The sequence below is a fragment of the Uranotaenia lowii genome, chromosome 2, assembly GCF_029784155.1.
Source record: "Uranotaenia lowii strain MFRU-FL chromosome 2, ASM2978415v1, whole genome shotgun sequence".
Taxonomy (NCBI): domain Eukaryota; kingdom Metazoa; phylum Arthropoda; class Insecta; order Diptera; family Culicidae; genus Uranotaenia; species Uranotaenia lowii.
The window spans coordinates 392,506,648-392,525,111 of record NC_073692.1 but is presented as its reverse complement, the minus strand read 5'-3'; the positions used below and the strand labels follow the sequence as shown (position 1 = coordinate 392,525,111).

The window sequence follows — 18,464 nt, the reverse complement described above, 5'->3', positions numbered from 1 at the left end:
CATTTTTGTCATTTTTGTCATTTTTGTCATTTTTGTCATTTTTGTCATTTTTGTCATTTTTGTCATTTTTGTCATTTTTGTCATTTTTGTCATTTTTGTCATTTTTGTCATTTTTGTCATTTTTGTCATTTTTGTCATTTTTGTCATTTTTGTCATTTTTGTCATTTTTGTCATTTTTGTCATTTTTGTCATTTTTGTCATTTTTGTCATTTTTGTCATTTTTGTCATTTTTGTCATTTTTGTCATTTTTGTCATTTTTGTCATTTTTGTCATTTTTGTCATTTTTGTCATTTTTGTCATTTTTGTCATTTTTGTCATTTTTGTCATTTTTGTCATTTTTGTCATTTTTGTCATTTTTGTCATTTTTGTCATTTTTGTCATTTTTGTCATTTTTGTCATTTTTGTCATTTTTGTCATTTTTGTCATTTTTGTCATTTTTGTCATTTTTGTCATTTTTGTCATTTTTGTCATTTTTGTCATTTTTGTCATTTTTGTCATTTTTGTCATTTTTGTCATTTTTGTCATGTTTGTCATTTTTGTCATTTTTGTCATTTTTGTCATTTTTGTCATTTTTGTCATTTTTGTCATTTTTGTCATTTTTGTCATTTTTGTCATTTTTGTCATTTTTGTCATTTTTGTCATTTTTGTCATTTTTGTCATTTTTGTCATTTTTGTCATTTTTGTCATTTTTGTCATTTTTGTCATTTTTGTCATTTTTGTCATTTTTGTCATTTTTGTCATTTTTGTCATTTTTGTCATTTTTGTCATTTTTGTCATTTTTGTCATTTTTGTCATTTTTGTCATTTTTGTCATTTTTGTCATTTTTGTCATTTTTGTCATTTTTGTCATTTTTGTCATTTTTGTCATTTTTGTCATTTTTGTCATTTTTGTCATTTTTGTCATTTTTGTCATTTTTGTCATTTTTGTCATTTTTGTCATTTTTGTCATTTTTGTCATTTTTGTCATTTTTGTCATTTTTGTCATTTTTGTCATTTTTGTCATTTTTGTCATTTTTGTCATTTTTGTCATTTTTGTCATTTTTGTCATTTTTGTCATTTTTGTCATTTTTGTCATTTTTGTCATTTTTGTCATTTTTGTCATTTTTGTCATTTTTGTCATTTTTGTCATTTTTGTCATTTTTGTCATTTTTGTCATTTTTGTCATTTTTGTCATTTTTGTCATTTTTGTCATTTTTGTCATTTTTGTCATTTTTGTCATTTTTGTCATTTTTGTCATTTTTGTCATTTTTGTCATTTTTGTCATTTTTGTCATTTTTGTCATTTTTGTCATTTTTGTCATTTTTGTCATTTTTGTCATTTTTGTCATTTTTGTCATTTTTGTCATTTTTGTCATTTTTGTCATTTTTGTCATTTTTGTCATTTTTGTCATTTTTGTCATTTTTGTCATTTTTGTCATTTTTGTCATTTTTGTCATTTTTGTCATTTTTGTCATTTTTGTCATTTTTGTCATTTTTGTCATTTTTGTCATTTTTGTCATTTTTGTCATTTTTGTCATTTTTGTCATTTTTGTCATTTTTGTCATTTTTTTCATTCATGTTATTTTTGTAATTTTTTCATAATTTTTAGGTAGAAAATAGGATTATAAGTGAAAAATTATTTTTTTGTTAAACAACAGTTTTTACACAGAATGAAAGCTTTTCAAAACAAACTTTGGTTTGAAATTTTTTTTCAATGATTTTTATATTTTTTTCTATGAAGTTTATGATTTTTCCAATCTTTTCATTTATTTTTGAAAATTTGAAAAAAAAATATGGAGGCATTGAATCATTTATTCAAATATCATTGATTTCGAGAAATAAATTATGCATCTTTTCTGAGTGTTCAAGAAACTGTTTCTCACAGGTTATTTGTTGAGATAAGCTTTTAACTGGATCACAAGCAGTTCAAACGCAATTTGATATGATAACATCTTATTCTACGTTCATCACGAGACGATTTCAAAACAGATTGTACCTTTATTGTTTTTGCTTTGAATACTTTCCCTCGAAATGGGACCGAAAAATTCTCAACATTGATGTTATAAACTTAAGTTAGAAATATTTTTCTTTAAAAAAAATAGTACAAAATAAAAACTTAGATTTTTCAGAATCAATATTTATCAGATAGTATTAGTTTTCCAAATCTATCAATCCTACAATTTTAAATGAGATTGAAAATAAAAAAAAAAAATAAAGAAAATATGTAAAATTTGGTTTTATGTAAGCATATTGTTGATTTTTTTTTTAATTTTTGATATAACTGAATAGATAATCTCATTGAAATCATTTATTTGATGAAGTAAACGACTCAGTAAATAGTGTATTAAACCATTTTGACTTCAAGCTACCCTTTTTTAGTGTCTTGATTTGTTATTGGTAAACGATGACGCACAATTCCAGCTGAGCTATCGTTATTTATGACTCTTATAAATTTTGGAACGTTATCTCTACAGAGAGGTGCGTCACAATTATCTTTTCAGATCCTACTCGAAGACGTTCATAGCTGTATATAAATCCCCAATCCGGTTCAATTGGTCAACAAACCAAACACCAAAGTCAATCAATCAAAACATGTTAGTGCTGAACCAGAAGCATCTTCTTACTATTTTATTTTCGGTGGCAGCCGTTTCAAGTTTTCCACAACGCGAAAAATTTAACTACGATGAATTTTACAACCAACTGTGCTCCAAGGTGATCGTTGGAATTTTGGCCCATCCGGAAAGCTGCTTCCAGTACATCAAGTGTGATCATTCGAATGCCGAGGTGGTGACTTGTCCTGAGGATTACATTTTCTCCACGGACCAGATTGAATGTGTGCCCGGAAATCAGGAGCGTTGCCTGGAACCGGAACCAGAACCCGTTGAGCCGAGTTGCGAAAACGGATACCAGGGACGGTTAGCTTGTCCGGGACATTGCGATAAGTATTACAGCTGCTCTGGGGGAACAGCCCGGCTCGAATCTTGTCTGGAGGGCTACGTTTACGTCCACAAGTTCCAGCTGTGTTTGCCGGGATACGCCGAAGAGGATTTGTGTAAGCTCTATAATGCTGATTAGAAGTTTAAGTTAGGTACGATTAAGTTAAGCCACCCTCGCTAGATGTAAGCTTTCTGTACGAATCAATGCACTCAAATAAACGCCTGAATGTAGATACCCGAACGTCGATGAGCTTAATTTAGTCCAGTGAATCGAGACATGGAGGAATGACGAAAAATGGGCGGGGCTTAATGATGTGGTGAGTGGCTAAGTGAACTGCGCAGTACTGTTCACTTTATGTTGCGCGATGCTGAGCCTAATGATCTGTAAGAAAGCATAAATGAATGGGATGGGAAATTTCTTCAAGCTTAAACGATCCATTCCTGTTATAAATCTTCAATTCGAGTGGGTCTAAATACATCATGTTTGAAGTAATACCAAAGAATAACTTGAATGCGGGTTACCTATATGGGCTTACTTATGAGAATGCTGATTTTCTCAAATATGTGTTTGAATTTGAGTTTTAAAACTTAACTCACGATTGTGAAAAAAATTTTCATCATTTGATGGAAAATGACGCTTTGTTTTTGCAGAATTTTTAAATAACGTTTACCTTAGTAAATTTGAACTTTTAAGGTTTGTATGGCAAAATTAAATGTTTTGTGTTGAAAAATCAACGTCATTTTTGTTTCTCCTTTGGACCAAGCCTGATAATGAGTTTTATGCCAATTGATAAATTTTTTACACCGCGCTCTTTACCACAGCTATATTAGCGTGAAAATGTTTCATTAGTTAAGAGAAGTTACTGTCTCCTCGAAATTTCACAGTGATTGGTTATTGAAATTTACTTACAGGAATTCCATTTTTCTATGAATACCCGAGAAATTTTTCCACAATGTTATGCTGTCCTAGAAGCCCTGATTTGTTTTTGAAAAACGGTGAAAAAACTGGTTCCAAATTCAAAATAACATTGAGATTTCGAATAAGGTAGTTGCAATCTTAGAGAAATTCTTTTTTTTTTCAGATTTTAATTTCATCAAAAATAACAGTTTTAATTTTGATTTGAGATAAAATTTAGAGATTTCATGGATTTTATTGGTTTAATTTCTTTACCACTGTGGTCGGATTACTAAAACTAATCTAACTTAGACAAAATGGATTGTTAATTTTCAAGTAAATTGACACGATTTATCGATCTTGAGCATAATTTCCAAATTTTTTCCCATTTTTTTTTTTATATTAAAGTTATAATTGAAAATGTGGGAAAAAAATGTAATCTAAACAAAAAAAAAACTCCAATACAGACTCCGTTCGTTTTTGGCAACATGCCCGAGTATTTTGTGTTGCCAAAATCGAACGGTTTTTTCCGAATCTTTTTTCTTTTATTTTAGCTTAGCTTGGTTGACTACTCATATCCACCTTAAATCATTGAACTCGAAATGCTTCATTAACTATTTCATAGCCATGCATACATTCTATTGTAATTTTTTTATATATCTGTTTTCAAAGGGATTGTAGGTATATAAATATTTATATTTTCAATATTTGTTTTCAAACTATACATTTCGAATTCCATGATCGCTGGCGTGGCTAAGCAGAACAAGTTCCACGTCGCCAATGGTTGATACTCCGTGATTAGTCGAGGCCATCAATTCTGCACAAAGTCCAAAAGAATGGTACTTGGGATTAGCAGCCATTCTCATTGTACAAAACTGATGCTCTCCCTTTTTTATATGATCTATATGATTAATAACGGCGCCGGCCACGTCCTAGTAGTCAATGAGGAAAAGGGAAGGATTGTTAGTAAGATACTCTTAGGTTCAACTAGCAACTTCTCGCTCCTGCATACTCAAAAAAGAAATTTTGAAATAGTCAGAACCAAGAAACGTTAGTGTCACCAACTATGAAAACCGTCTATACGTCTGCGAATCCATATTCAAGTATCCATGGAAGGGGTTGTGTTAGTTTGAGAAAGGTAAAGATCAGGATCCATTTTGGTAAATGGTGCGATCATGATTTTCCTACACCTCCTATGCTCCTAGACATTTCCAAAGGAAATTCCTATTCCTATGAGGCATTCGATAAACGTTAAATAAATAGTTTTTGACTGAAGTATTGAAGGAAAATTCATACCATCCACATTTCATCCTAGACAAACTAGCTTTTTCTCCCTAAAGTGATTCCTGTTTAATCAAAGAATTTGCAAAAGGCTTTTATGGAGGAAGAGTGACAATACCTCGAATTGAACGAATTATTCTATAAATATACAGACGCAAATTTCTCAAACTGTTTTTCTTTATAATACATTTTGAAAATTCTTTGATTTGTTCACCTCTTTGCCTCATTTTAATCTTTATCATAAAAAATACAACGTAATACTTTAAAAAATAGTTATTACTTTAAAATAGTGCACTACATATCCGAATTATTTTTTCCTATTCACCCTATGTAGGTACTTCTTGTATGTACATGAACATAACAAACTCTGGTTATTTTGAGAAAAAAAAACGGAAACTTTTAAAATAACTTGGAACAAAGAATTCAGCTCGTTGGTTTCATGAATTAATTATTGAAAAAAGAATATCTCAATCAGGAAAAAAATTAAATTCACTCCATAATCTTCCTCCATCTTCTAACACTACGGCGTTTTTAATCTTTTTAGCCATTTCATCAATATTTCTTACTATTGAGAGATGCGTTTAATGTAATATATATCTATGTCACATTTTGTTTTGATTGGAAAAAAGTAGGTATAATTTGAGCAAAAATTCGGCCTGAACTTTTTTAGGTGTTGGAAAGGGGTTGATTAAAAAAAAGCATAACATATTCGAGTTCAATGTATTGCTATTCTTACTCAGCTTTTTTTTATAATAAAATCTGTACAGAAATATTCTATTAAAAACAAAAAATTCAAGAAACGATAAACAAAATATGTATTTTTGAAAAACATAACGCCGTCATGCCATCAAAATCCTATGAAATGCAATCAAGACTGAAGTAATTTAATTTATAAAATTGAAGAAAAAAAAAGGCAAAGATTTATTTTGTCAAACTGGATAATTTGTGTTAGTTAGGGAAAAAAAGCTTATTTCATCGAATCTTTTTTCTTTTATTTTTAGAAAATAACTATTTTAATAATCATTAACGTTAAGTTAAGTCAATTTCCGACCATTATAAGAATTTTTATAGTTTTTTTACTCATGTTTTTGATGCATTTTGCACTATTTTTGTTTTGTTCATAATCTTTGTCTTTTTTTTGTCATTTTTGCTGTTTTTGTTGTTCTTTGTCATTTTTTATTTGATTTTGTAATTTTTAATCTTTTGTTTTGATTTTTTTAAATTTTTCATCTTTTTGTAATTTTTAAGTACTTTAAATTAAAAAAAAAAAACTTTTGATTTTTTTTTGTTGTATTCTATCACCATTTCTGAACGTAAAAACATGTTGTTGGTGTTTGTCTAAACTATATCGGTCCCGTTATAGAAAAAACTTAAAGGTAATGTCGCTTCTAAAAACCGTTCGATTTTGGCACATGTGCCAACATCGGATGTTGCCAAAATCGAATGTTGCCAAAATGGAATGTTGCCAAAAACGACCCCACTAATATGTATTGGTAATATAAAATATTGCAGTTTTTTCAGGTTTCAGATTTCAGATTTCTGAATTCAGATTTCAGATTTCAGATTTCAGATTTCAGATTTCAGATTTCAGATTTCAGATTTCAGATTTCAGATTTCAGATTTCAGATTTCAGATTTCAGATTTCAGATTTCAGATTTCAGATTTCAGATTTCAGATTTCAGATTTCAGATTTCAGATTTCAGATTTCAGATTTCAGATTTCAGATTTCAGATTTCAGATTTCAGATTTCAGATTTCAGATTTCAGATTTCAGATTTCAGATTTCAGATTTTAGATTTCAGATTTCAGATTTCAGATTTCAGATTTCAGATTTCAGATTTCAGATTTCAGATTTCAGATTTCAGATTTCAGATTTCAGATTTCAGATTTCAGATTTCTTTTAGATTTTCAGAAAATATTCAATTTGTTCCACCCTATCATCAATTCATAGGATAAAAATAATAAACTGTACAATTTTACGATGATTTCATAGATTTTCGATCAGTTTTCAATGGTTTCTGATTAAAACAAATCATTCTAGATAACCTATCGTGCTTTGAGCTACTAACATAAATGCGTTACTGAGCCATTTTCACCATCTTTCAAGATTCAGTAAGCATCAAACCCAATTCTTTCTCAAACATGTAATGAGAAAACGAAATTTTATGTTTTAAAAACAACCCGATTTGCGGTCTAAACTGGTTGAAGGTTGAATGCAACTTGAACAATGTTTTTCAGTTTTAACTAAATTCTATTGGATATCTCCAAAAGTTCCGGTAGCTCCCAAGTCGATAGTGACACCCTCAACGTTCGTGGATATGCGTGGGCTTAAACCGTTGGCGCCTGCCTATTTATCGCCCATTGAACTGTCATCGCCTCTTTGCATAGATCTTCCCAATTACCAATATCTTATCGCACAACTCGGTTCCGATGAACTGCTGATTTACAGACTCAACCGGAGCCAAAAATATTATCATTTTTTTTTTTGCTTTCTGAAACTGATACCGAGATCTCGTGACAAATATGTTTAATTTTGCCGATCTGAAAATTTGAAATGGGTGTATGTTCAAAAACAAATCCACGTAAATTACTAACACATTTTTTAAACTTTAGTTTAGTGAATTTTATTAAAACATCAATTCTTTTATTAAGACTTTTTTAAATTTCGAACTTCTGAAATCTCAACTCAATGTATTGTTGTTAGTGGCCCCACGCATCACTCTAGTTTTGTTGCAGATTGACTCATGCGCCAAAAAGACGCCAACTGATAAGCTTCAATACCTATGCTTAATTGATACCGGAATCCGAGGAAGTATATCCTTGTCAATCAAGACCAGTATCTGCGGTATTGTTGGTTTGACTGACGAGCATTATCGTGCTGTGATTGGGAAGATTTGATCGAGAGCCTCAGATGACACAATAAAAGGGGGTCCATTTGCATACGAGTGGGTAGTTGAGTTTTGAGTGTGATTCAATCGATTTGCAAAGATGCGGTTGTTAGGGATGGGATCACTTTTAGTTGTGGCCTTCGTGGCAGCTGTGGTTTCCGGTTTTCCGACTCAGCAGCGGTTATCGGAAATCGATTGTTCGATCCCCGGACATCAGGGAGTATTTGTGCCGCATCCTGATTCGTGTACCAAGTACAAAGTTTGCTTTAACGGAGGCCTGGTAGATGGAGCCTGTCCCGAAGGTTTGTTCTACGATCATCCCAATCAGGGTTGTGACTTGCCAGAACGTGTCGAGTGCCACTTGGATGAAAGCGATCCTGATGACGATGTGCCCGAGGAGGAGGATGAACCCGAGGTGGATCAAACTGAGGATGAAGTTGAGGAAGTAGAAGAAGATGATGATGCTGATGTTGAACAAGAAGAGGCTCCTGAAATTGACGAACAGAAGAGAAAAGTGATACTCGCTGATGAAGACGATGAGGATGATGATGATGATGATGAAGACCAAACCAATGAAGATGAAAATGATGACGCAGAAAACGAAGATGACGACGAGGATAGCCATGATCAAGATCATGATCACGAACACGACCATGATCACGAGCACGATCACGAACACGATCACGATCACGAACACGAACACGATCACGAACATGATCATGAACACGATCACGAACATGATCATGGTCACGGACACGATCATGGCCATGACCATGAACATAATCACGATCATAACCATGGACATGGTTGTCATGGAAACGATGATAAAGAGGAACAGCATGATGAAGACAACAATGGAGTAGTAAACGAAAGCCCCGAGAATGTGGAAGAAGGCGAAAGTCGTGGAAGGAAGTTGCTTAAAGTTGACGATGACGATGATGATGATGAGGAGAGTAATGTCGATGATGAGAACAACGATCACGATCATGATCATGATCATGATCACGATCACGATCACGATCATGATCATGATCATGATCATGATCACGACCATGAACATAATCACGACCATGACCATGAACATGGGCATAACTGTGATGATGACAAAGATGATGAAGAAAATACTGATGATGACAGCAATGAAATTGTAAACGAACACCCTGAGCAAGAAGAGGATGAGGAGAATCTCGGAAAGAAGGTTCCTAAAGATGATGACGATGATGATGATGAGGAAGCCAATGATGACGAAGATGACGACGACGAGGAAGATTCTGCAACAGACGAAGATGATGATAGCGATGAGAATGATACCGACGAAAGTGACGATGAGCACAAAGATGATGACGAAGGAACACCTGAAGAAGATGATACAACTAATGAAGATGAAGACGATGATGACGATGAGAACAAGCAAGTGCGGCACACAACTGAATCAAACGATGACGAGGAAAATAATGATGAAGTCGATGATGTGAGCGAAGACGAAGAGGGTGAGAAAAATGATGATTGCGATGAACACAATGATGAAGAGGCTGCCGAAGATGAAAACCAAAATGATAATCAAGATGATGAAGAAGAAGAAAATGATGATGCAGATGATGATGAAGATGATGAGACGAAGTTGAAAAAGGATGATGATGATTGTAATGGAGATGCTGCTGCTGCTGATGATGATGTTAAAAATGACGATGAAAATGATGATGATGATGAAAATGAAAATGAAGGCAACGATGATGATGGTGAGAATATTGATAATGATGATGATGACAACGATCACGATCACAACAATGTTGATGATGATGAGGATGATAAAGATGCTGACGATGAAGGTAAACAAAAATTTCAAAGCCAGGAAACTGGAGATTAATAGTGTTTTTTTTTTATTTTTATTTTTCAGAACCAGAAGATGAAAAATTGGTTCAGGATATTATTGAAAATATTTTGAAGAAAACCTTCAAAAAACTTGCGTTGGCTCGAAATAATTAAAATATTTTAAATTGGACGTATCTTACCAATATTTGGTACACTACAATCGCAGATCCACTGTATCGTGAAAGTTTCAAACTTAATGATCCTTCGAAATAAGAACGTGTTGATTGGAAATTCACTTTTGTAAGCAATAAATCTACAATAGAAAAAAAATTTCTTCGAATAAACATATTTATGAAAACATAAGCAAATGGTATAATTTATTTGAAAGATAAGTATTTGAACCAGAATAATCACTGTTTCGTGTGCCATTACAATACTTCTTATCTAAGACTTTGTCAGTTGGCATTGAATAAAAAATTGGGTAAAAGATCTGTTGAACGTCAATCAAGGCCCGTATGATATATAATTTCAATTTAATCGGGTCATCGCGACAACATCGAGAAATTCATGAAAATTCATTGATTCGGACTACTTTTTTCTTTGGTAATTGCTCTAAAAAGTCAAGGAGATTTTCATAATTGACTTAAGAAGATTTTACTGTCCTGAATTCAAAATATTTGTCAGATACGGTCTTTCATCTCAAGTATTGATGTTATCGCTTGTGGAAATTTTAAAATTGATCAGTTTTGGGGAAAACCGGTCTAAAATAACTGATAAGCTAACAAATGTTCATGAAAACTAAAAGATGATTCTGGATCAATTAGTTATCCTTCAATCCAGGAATCAGAACTTTTTCCGATGTTTTTTTTTCAGAGATCCACGGTTTAAAAAAAAATTCTACAATTTTCACAAAATTTAATAATTATGTATTTATCTATTTCTGAAAAATTAAACCCAAATCTACTCTTGAGTGTCTATATGACAGTATTGGAACTTTGGCTACTTGTATCTTAGTTCAGGTGCTTCCAAATAAATACAATTCTTAGGGACCATCAATTTATTCATGAAATCTTAAATTTTTCATCATTAATTTTTTATGGACGCACCCTTAAGCCCAGAAAAAACTCCTTAATCAGAACTTTAGTATCAATTAAACACTACTCGCTTAAGATCACCATATCTCTCTTATTTTTCAAAAAAAATGTATTTCACTTATAGTTTAAAAAACATCGTAATGTAGTTCTAACATGTTTTTCAAACTATATTAAACTTAATCTTTCCCATTTTCCGTTATTCAAAATCTAAGAAAAAAAAAATCCGAAATAAATATGCATCTGTAAAAAATCTATTGATCAGCTACGAAGTAATAAAAAATATATAGTACACATGAGAATTTTTTTTATATTAAGGACCAAAAAATTATAAAAAAAAAAGTTGTGTAAATCCGTACATTACAATCAATGAACCGTCAATATTGCCTAAGTCACACCAGATAAATTTTGAAAACAGGATTGGAAAGTTAACTTTATTCGACACATTTTTGCATCTACAGATTCTCAAAATAAGAAATTCAGAATTTTAAAGGAATGTTCAAGGGTAGCTGTTTTTTTAACTTTTTTTTTCAATTTGCTTTTTCTCAGATTATCTAACACCTTTATTCAACTTTGCACTGGTTTCTTTTTGTGTATAATCGCAAAAATCTTGCAATAAAATAATATTCACAATAAAGGCAATTTCATAAAAATTCTAGTACACGAATGCCAAAGCGTTGGTAAAGTGTCACAAATGAACAATAAAAATTCTAGTGGGGTAGTTACATTAGTGCTGCAATAATTTACAAAAAAATAAGAAACTTTTTTTTTTATTATTTGATAATAGAAATCAGTTTTTTTTATTGAACAAAGCATGCAAAAAAACTTTAAGCCAAGTTTCGATCACAAACTGGTAATTCAAAATTTGAAATATTTAAATATAATTACCATACAATCAGGACTATAAGACTACGATTTGCTATTTGAATTCCTTCACGAAATAGTCATCTCGATATTTTTAAAACAATACTCATTTCTGAGCTTAACCTGATTTTTTTTAAATAATTATTCTGTATCTTAATTTTGACCCTGAACTCAAAATTTGATTTTTAAATCTGTTTCTGGTTTTTAATACAATTTATTAAAATGTACATTAAAAAAACGATTTCTGAATCTAAATTCTTGGTCAGAAATTTAAACACGTGCCGAGAAGTGAATTTGGTTCCAGGGTCCTCCATCATAAATCTTTAAATTAAATTCTTATGTTTTGGGTTGGAGTCTGAAATTTTTTTTTAATTTCTGGTTTTTAATCCAACTTGTAAATTCTTATTAAAAAAATGAATTCCGAATGATCAATCATATTCTGAGTTTTGAATTCTGGATTGCTAGTTTGAAGCATTGAGAAGCAGGCTTGAAAATTTTAATTAATTCATGTGGACGGCGAAATTTATTCTGGACTACTCTAACCAAGAAATTAAGACCAGTCATGGATCATGTCACGACAGAAATATTCCGATAATGTGAATGTCAATACCATTCACATTCACGTTAATAAATTTCACTTATGAGAAAAGTCAGCATTGGATGAAATTCGCGAACCAAATGGAATATTAAAAAAAGGCGTCTAAAACCGCTTATCTCTGTTTTCATTTTTTATACTTTTGTTAGTTAGCGCTTGTCATTGTACAGCATATTGAAAATTAGCTTGGCCAACAAAGTTGCGAAAATTGCACTGGTGATCTTTCTCATGGCGTATTTTAACCATCATGTCATAAGAGATTTCAATGATCAATGACATAATGGGAAAATCTTTCTTTACCGAAACAATCATTCATTGCATCCGAGGCAACCAAAAGTCACATATTTACTTGAATACAGGCATTGGAAATTACATATTGACTGACAAAGAGAATCAACTACCTAATTTTCTTTAGTGAACTTTATGTATTCATTAATGAACTTGAAGGTTGCAAAAGGGATCAATATGTGACTTGTTTTGTCCAATTCCCGTAAGTGAACTATATGTACTTATGTGTACTTATTATTGAACTTAAAAGTTGCAAAATATACTTATACGTACGTTGTACGGGACTTAAGTCATATAAAGGGCACAGAAGTGCTCGAAACGGGATTTGATAAGTTACATAGAGTGCATTGAGGTGCACTTCGAGTTAAAGTTTCATTTAGAACAACATGTGAATAAAAAAAGGGGTTACTAGTTGCTCATGGTTCATTACTTTGATATAATCCCGTCCCTGTTGATAAGTTTGCATTCTTTATAACAATTCAGTTGAGGAATTTTATATATGAGCGGTGAACAAAAAGTCAACAAAACAAAACAGAACAAAAAGTTCAAAATGTTTTTTTTTTATATTCGGAAATCTGTTTTCTAAATCTTGAAAATGCATTTGCGTTTCGAAAATTATGGATTAAATATTGAATGAAATGCCAAATCAAATTTGAACCAGATTGCAAAACAGTTTTTCATTCCTTATTTCTTGAGAAGATTCGAACTGAAAATCAAAAATCTTAAGCTGGATACAGAATGGTTTTCTGTCAAAGAGTTTAATAAATTTGAAAAACTGTAGCAGAATTTTTAAACCTTGGATTAATTTTCGAGGTTTTGGAGAAGGTTCTGAATAAAGATAACTCATGAATAACCTTACTCAATCATTCAAATTTGATTATAAATCTAATTTTTTTAATGTAGATTAGAATGCCTGGCTTGCTTTTTCTTAACCCTCATGCGTAAGGTTTCCAGATTGCCCGGTTTTATCTGGGTTTGCCCGGTTATTTAATATAAAATATGGACAAATTCCGATCCGGTCCGGTTTCCCGGATTTTATTGGAAAAGCTCGGATTTTGCCCGGATTTATGCTCATTTTTAATCTCAAATCATTAAAAAAAAATGTCATTTTTGTAATTTTTGTCATTTTTGTCATTTTTGTCATTTTTGTCATTTTTGTCATTTTTGTCATTTTTGTCATTTTTGTCATTTTTGTCATTTTTGTCATTTTTGTCATTTTTGTCATTTTTGTCATTTTTGTCATTTTTGTCATTTTTGTCATTTTTGTCATTTTTGTCATTTTTGTCATTTTTGTCATTTTTGTCATTTTTGTCATTTTTGTCATTTTTGTCATTTTTGTCATTTTTGTCATTTTTGTCATTTTATTTGAGTATCAAGTAGACAAAATTTGGTATGTATTTGAAATTGTTTTCTGTAAGTAAAAATGTAATGTGAAATCTTAAAATATCCATTTTTTCCAAGGCTCGCCAACAAACAGCTCTTGTGATGATACCAAAAAGTATTTAGAAGCAAACGGGTAGTTGAATGTGAAAAAAACGACTTTTATTTTAATGAAACGTATAGTTATAGTGCTATTTTTTTGGTCATTTAATAATAAATTAATGATATTTAAAAAGTAAGGACATTTTGCAAAAATAAGTTCTTATTGGACAAATGAATAGGAATCCTGTCAAATGATTAATTTTGAAGAAAAAATGAAAATGGAAATTGTGGGAGGGCCTAGGGGAATGTGTGAAAGTAAAATTTAATTTGTATTTTGAAACTTGCTTAAACTATTCCTAAAGAGCGACGAAATCGATTTTTAAATCATACTTAAAGTAGTCCAAAAAATTTCTGCAACCATGTTTTACGTTCAAAGGATTCCAGTACTGGTTTTAAAAATATGAAATATGCCACATTCCCCTAGACAGGAAAAATAATCGAAAAATATTTTAAAAAAGTGATCAATATTACCCCGGATTACGGTATCTTTAAAACTATTCAACAGATTTTCAAAAATTATACAATGTTGGAATCGCCTACATGTTAATTATCTATTTATGAAAAAAATCATAGAATTTTTGTTGATGTCTGAAAATTGAGCCAAAAAAAACAAATGTATTAAAAAAAGACGCTGTTTTTTGAACGAAGATCGTTGCCATCCCGGTAAAAATAATGGAATTCCATTACATCAGCTAAGTTTTTGCGGATTCAAAGATTCATTTTAATTTTAAAATGTTTTGGTTTCCGTTGTCATTAATCGTGAATGGAAATATTAGATAAAATTTAATTAAAATCATTGGTTTCTTCTTGATAACCATTGTTTTTTACTTCATTATAAGCTCATATTCATAAAACTGGTCTGATAAATTATCTAATCTATAGAAACATTGGAACCAATGGAAACTTACTCAATTTTATTTTTTTAGTGATACTTTTATCACAATAAGAATCGCGAACAACAAAGAACTTGAGATTTTAGAAATTCGCTGACCTGTATTTCTACATAAAATGGCTTAAATGAGCAGATTTTAAATGCTTGAGCTTAGTGAAGAGTCGTATTCGATTTCTAATAATATAACTGGCTGATCCCGTACAAACTTCGTTTCGCAAGCAATCATAACAATGTGATAAAATATGATGGAATTAGACGAAAGTCGAATATTCCTCACACTGAATAAAAAAAACCTGCTCAATAAGAGTATTCTTATTAAAAAGGGAGAAAACCACCCCCATTAACAACGTTTTATCGAGTTATAATTAAAACATCCCTCAGTAGATATTAACATCTAATGGTAAAAGAATGATAGGATAAAGTGATAGAAGCGTAAGGATATTTTCGAGACTGATATTAGCTCTTAGGGAGTTGGTCCAGTTCAAATCATCAGCCAATAATCGCGAACTTATATCGAGTGTAATTCTTGTCGTTCAATACAGTTTTTTTTTAAATTCTATGGTTGTACGTTACATTTTGGTTTTTATCAACAAAGGAAAGAAAATTCTCCTGGTTAGAAGCGCGAAAGTTCTCTGAGTAGATCGATACCAAAATTAGTGATTACGTGTGTCCATTGCTGTTTAAACGCCCATGCTCTCCCTTAAGCTCTTCATGTGACAATTTTCATCTAAATCTAATGAATAATAACGTCAATATCGCAAAAACAGTGATAAGGTAATATGGACGACCTCTTTGGCCGACTCCATGAATCTTGAAATGTTGGACGATCACTTTTTCTGTTGTCTGCTACTAATTTGAAATCCGGAATCAATTGACCGTCTATGAATTTTTGTTTCGATGCGATACAAACTAACGTAATTATTTCAAAAACAAATTTAAAAGTTATTGCAAAAACAAAATGAACAGTTATTGCGGAAATTAAAGTGACACCTGAAATTGATTGCCCGTTCCTGGAAACGCCCGTCTGAAAACTTTCATCCCAATGTCCATGTATGATAATGTCAATATCACAAACACAGTGAATATTTATTATGGACGACTGCTTTGGCCGACCCCTGATCCAGATTTAGATTATTGGAATCATTTGTTCGTCCTTAATAACTTCTGTGCAATTTTTTTTTTTTGTTTCGATTATAGTCGTTTTACCATCTTTATGGCATTCGCGACTTTATCAACGTTACAGTTGGCGGATCGTTGTTGAAAAACTTATCCGGTACAACTGTGTTCGATGTTTTACTCTTGGGCTCGAACTCGCGGACATCGGCTCAGGAGACAACAGACTTGCCAACTGAGCTATATCACAAGCCCTGTGCAAATTTTCATTTCAATCCGATGTATAATAACGTGAATATCACAAAAATATTGAAAAGTTTATATGGACGACCACTTTTTGCCGGCCCCTTATTCTGAATCTGATACCTGAAGTCGATTTCCTGTCCCTCAAACTTTCGTGTTCCGTTTTTTATCTTATTCCGATGTATAATAACGTTAAGGGACGTAGGGGGGAGGGTGGTTTGAAAATGCTCCAAAATTGCGCTACGTAATATATGAACGGCCACTAATATAACAAAAACAGCTAAAAGTGCATATGGATGACCCCTTTGGCTGGACGACCCCTTTGGCTGGACGACCCCGCATTTAATACCTGGAATTGATTTCTCGTCATTCTAAATCCTATGTGGAAATTTTCATCTCAATTAAATGTAGAATAACGTCTATATCGCAAAAACTTCAAACGGTTGATATGGACGACCCCTTTAGCCGACCCCTGACCCAAAATTTGAAACCTGAAATCAATTGCCCATCTCTCAACCCTCAGGTGCAAATTTTCATCACAATCCGAACGTCAATATCGCGAAAACAGTATTTGTCTTGTATGGACGACCCCCCTCACAAGGGGTCATCCAAAAATCTGAAACAATTTTCATCATTCCTGGTCCTTATGAGCATTCATGCAAAATTTCAGCTCTCTAGCTCTTAAGACGGCTGAGCCTATGGAGGACAAACAAACAAACCCACAGAAATTGATTTATACCAATACGGTGATATATGTAGATGAGATCTGATCTGAAAAATATTCGATTTCTTGCCCTCTAGAATTATTCATTTGTTTCTCGTTATAGGTTTGTTCATAGTGCATGTATTTTTGTTTATCAAGATGACGTATGGCGTTAGAAACTATGAATGAAAAACAACTAAACTATCTCGGAATGATATCGCACGATTCTTGGTACCGGCTAGTTTATCTGGAAAGTATCGAACAAACATCTGCTCGAGCTTAGATAAAAACCTTGCATCGCCGTTCAGCCATCAGTACCTGTTCCTAGTTGCACCAATCATGAAGTCCTCAGCTGTGATCTTTTTCACCGTTATCTTGTGTACTTTCCTTTCCGGGGGGTCCACCCAGCAAGTGGTTTCCGAGGCGGATGCAATTTGCGATGGAATCACCTATGGAATAGTCGCTCATCCAACCGACTGCACCCGGTTCTACGTATGTGTACTTTCTAGAGGAACTCTTGGACAGTGCGCTCCATATTTTGTGTTTAATCCGCAAGTATCGTTCTGCGTCCATCGAGGACAGTATCAATGTCCGAGCGATCTTACAACTACAACTACAACTACCAGTGCACCAACCCAATCGGTACCGGAAACGACACCTACTTCAACAACAGCTTCAAGTGCCTGTCCGGAAACTCCCTGGGAGTCACACTTTTGCAGGGATCATAGTTCCGATTTGATCCAGAATCCCTTCAACTGTACCCAGTACATCAACTGTGAAGCGAATCCAGTAAGAAACGACATCTGCCCACCGGATCACGTCTTCAACCTTGCGTATCAGGATTGCTTCCCTAGAAACGGACTAACGTGTGAAATGCAACCGTTGGATACCGAATTCTGTAGCCAGAGAGCTCCCGGCAACTATCCACATCCGTATTTGTGCAACCGGTTCGTAACCTGCTTCCGTGGCGAAGCTCGGCTAGAAACGTGTCCACCATATTACATCTTTGACCAGGCTCTGTTGCGATGTGTCCGCGGTGATATAATTAAGTGTTCCTCTTTACTTGGCTAAGAGTGAAGTGAGATGCTAGGTTGTCGTTTCTGCATGTGATGATATTCTGTGATAAGAATATGGGACAATATTCAATATGGCCTTTGCTTTAGCAATTTATCTCGTGCGTTTTATCTATTTCTGGGAAGGAACAAATCTCAATTTTAAATTTATTGAGATTCATCGTAAAATTTACTATAATGAAATAATTCCAAATTCCAAAAATATTTAAGTTAATTGATAAAAAATCACGGTAAATATTAAAATTTAATAAGTTAATGAAAAAAAATTAAGGTACAAAAAAAAATTATTTGAATACTATAATTTATGAAAGAAAACCATTTGGATCAACATT

The 18,464-nt window shown here is 32.5% G+C and overlaps 3 protein-coding genes across 3 annotated transcripts; all 3 read left to right on the top strand.

The window, feature by feature from the left end:
- Nucleotides 1-2,558: 2,558 nt before the first annotated feature.
- Nucleotides 2,559-3,138, top strand: LOC129744211 (peritrophin-1-like). The gene has a single exon (XM_055736619.1). The coding sequence runs from the start codon at nt 2,570-2,572 to the stop codon at nt 3,050-3,052; it is 483 nt and encodes a 160-aa protein (XP_055592594.1). The 5' UTR covers nt 2,559-2,569; the 3' UTR covers nt 3,053-3,138.
- Nucleotides 3,139-7,946: 4,808 nt separating this feature from the next.
- Nucleotides 7,947-10,056, top strand: LOC129749027 (protein PFC0760c-like). Its single transcript, XM_055743855.1, has 2 exons — nt 7,947-9,805; nt 9,874-10,056. The coding sequence occupies exons 1-2, from the start codon at nt 8,077-8,079 to the stop codon at nt 9,960-9,962; spliced, it is 1,818 nt and encodes a 605-aa protein (XP_055599830.1). The 5' UTR covers nt 7,947-8,076; the 3' UTR covers nt 9,963-10,056.
- Nucleotides 10,057-17,391: 7,335 nt separating this feature from the next.
- LOC129749593 (uncharacterized) lies at nt 17,392-18,395 on the top strand. Its single transcript, XM_055744615.1, has one exon. The coding sequence runs from the start codon at nt 17,399-17,401 to the stop codon at nt 18,128-18,130; it is 732 nt and encodes a 243-aa protein (XP_055600590.1). The 5' UTR covers nt 17,392-17,398; the 3' UTR covers nt 18,131-18,395.
- Nucleotides 18,396-18,464: the final 69 nt, after the last annotated feature.

What these genes read in the sequence shown, in the direction of transcription:
- LOC129744211 (XM_055736619.1), top strand. Translation starts at nt 2,570, where the DNA reads ATGTTAGTGCTGAACCAGAAGCATCTTCTTACTATTTTATTTTCGGTG.
- LOC129749027 (XM_055743855.1), top strand. Translation starts at nt 8,077, where the DNA reads ATGCGGTTGTTAGGGATGGGATCACTTTTAGTTGTGGCCTTCGTGGCA. An exon ending in TAAAGATGCTGACGATGAAG is followed by an intron (nt 9,806 to 9,873) that starts GTAAACAAAAAT and finishes TTTATTTTTCAG; the next exon opens with AACCAGAAGATGAAAAATTG.
- LOC129749593 (XM_055744615.1), top strand. Translation starts at nt 17,399, where the DNA reads ATGAAGTCCTCAGCTGTGATCTTTTTCACCGTTATCTTGTGTACTTTC.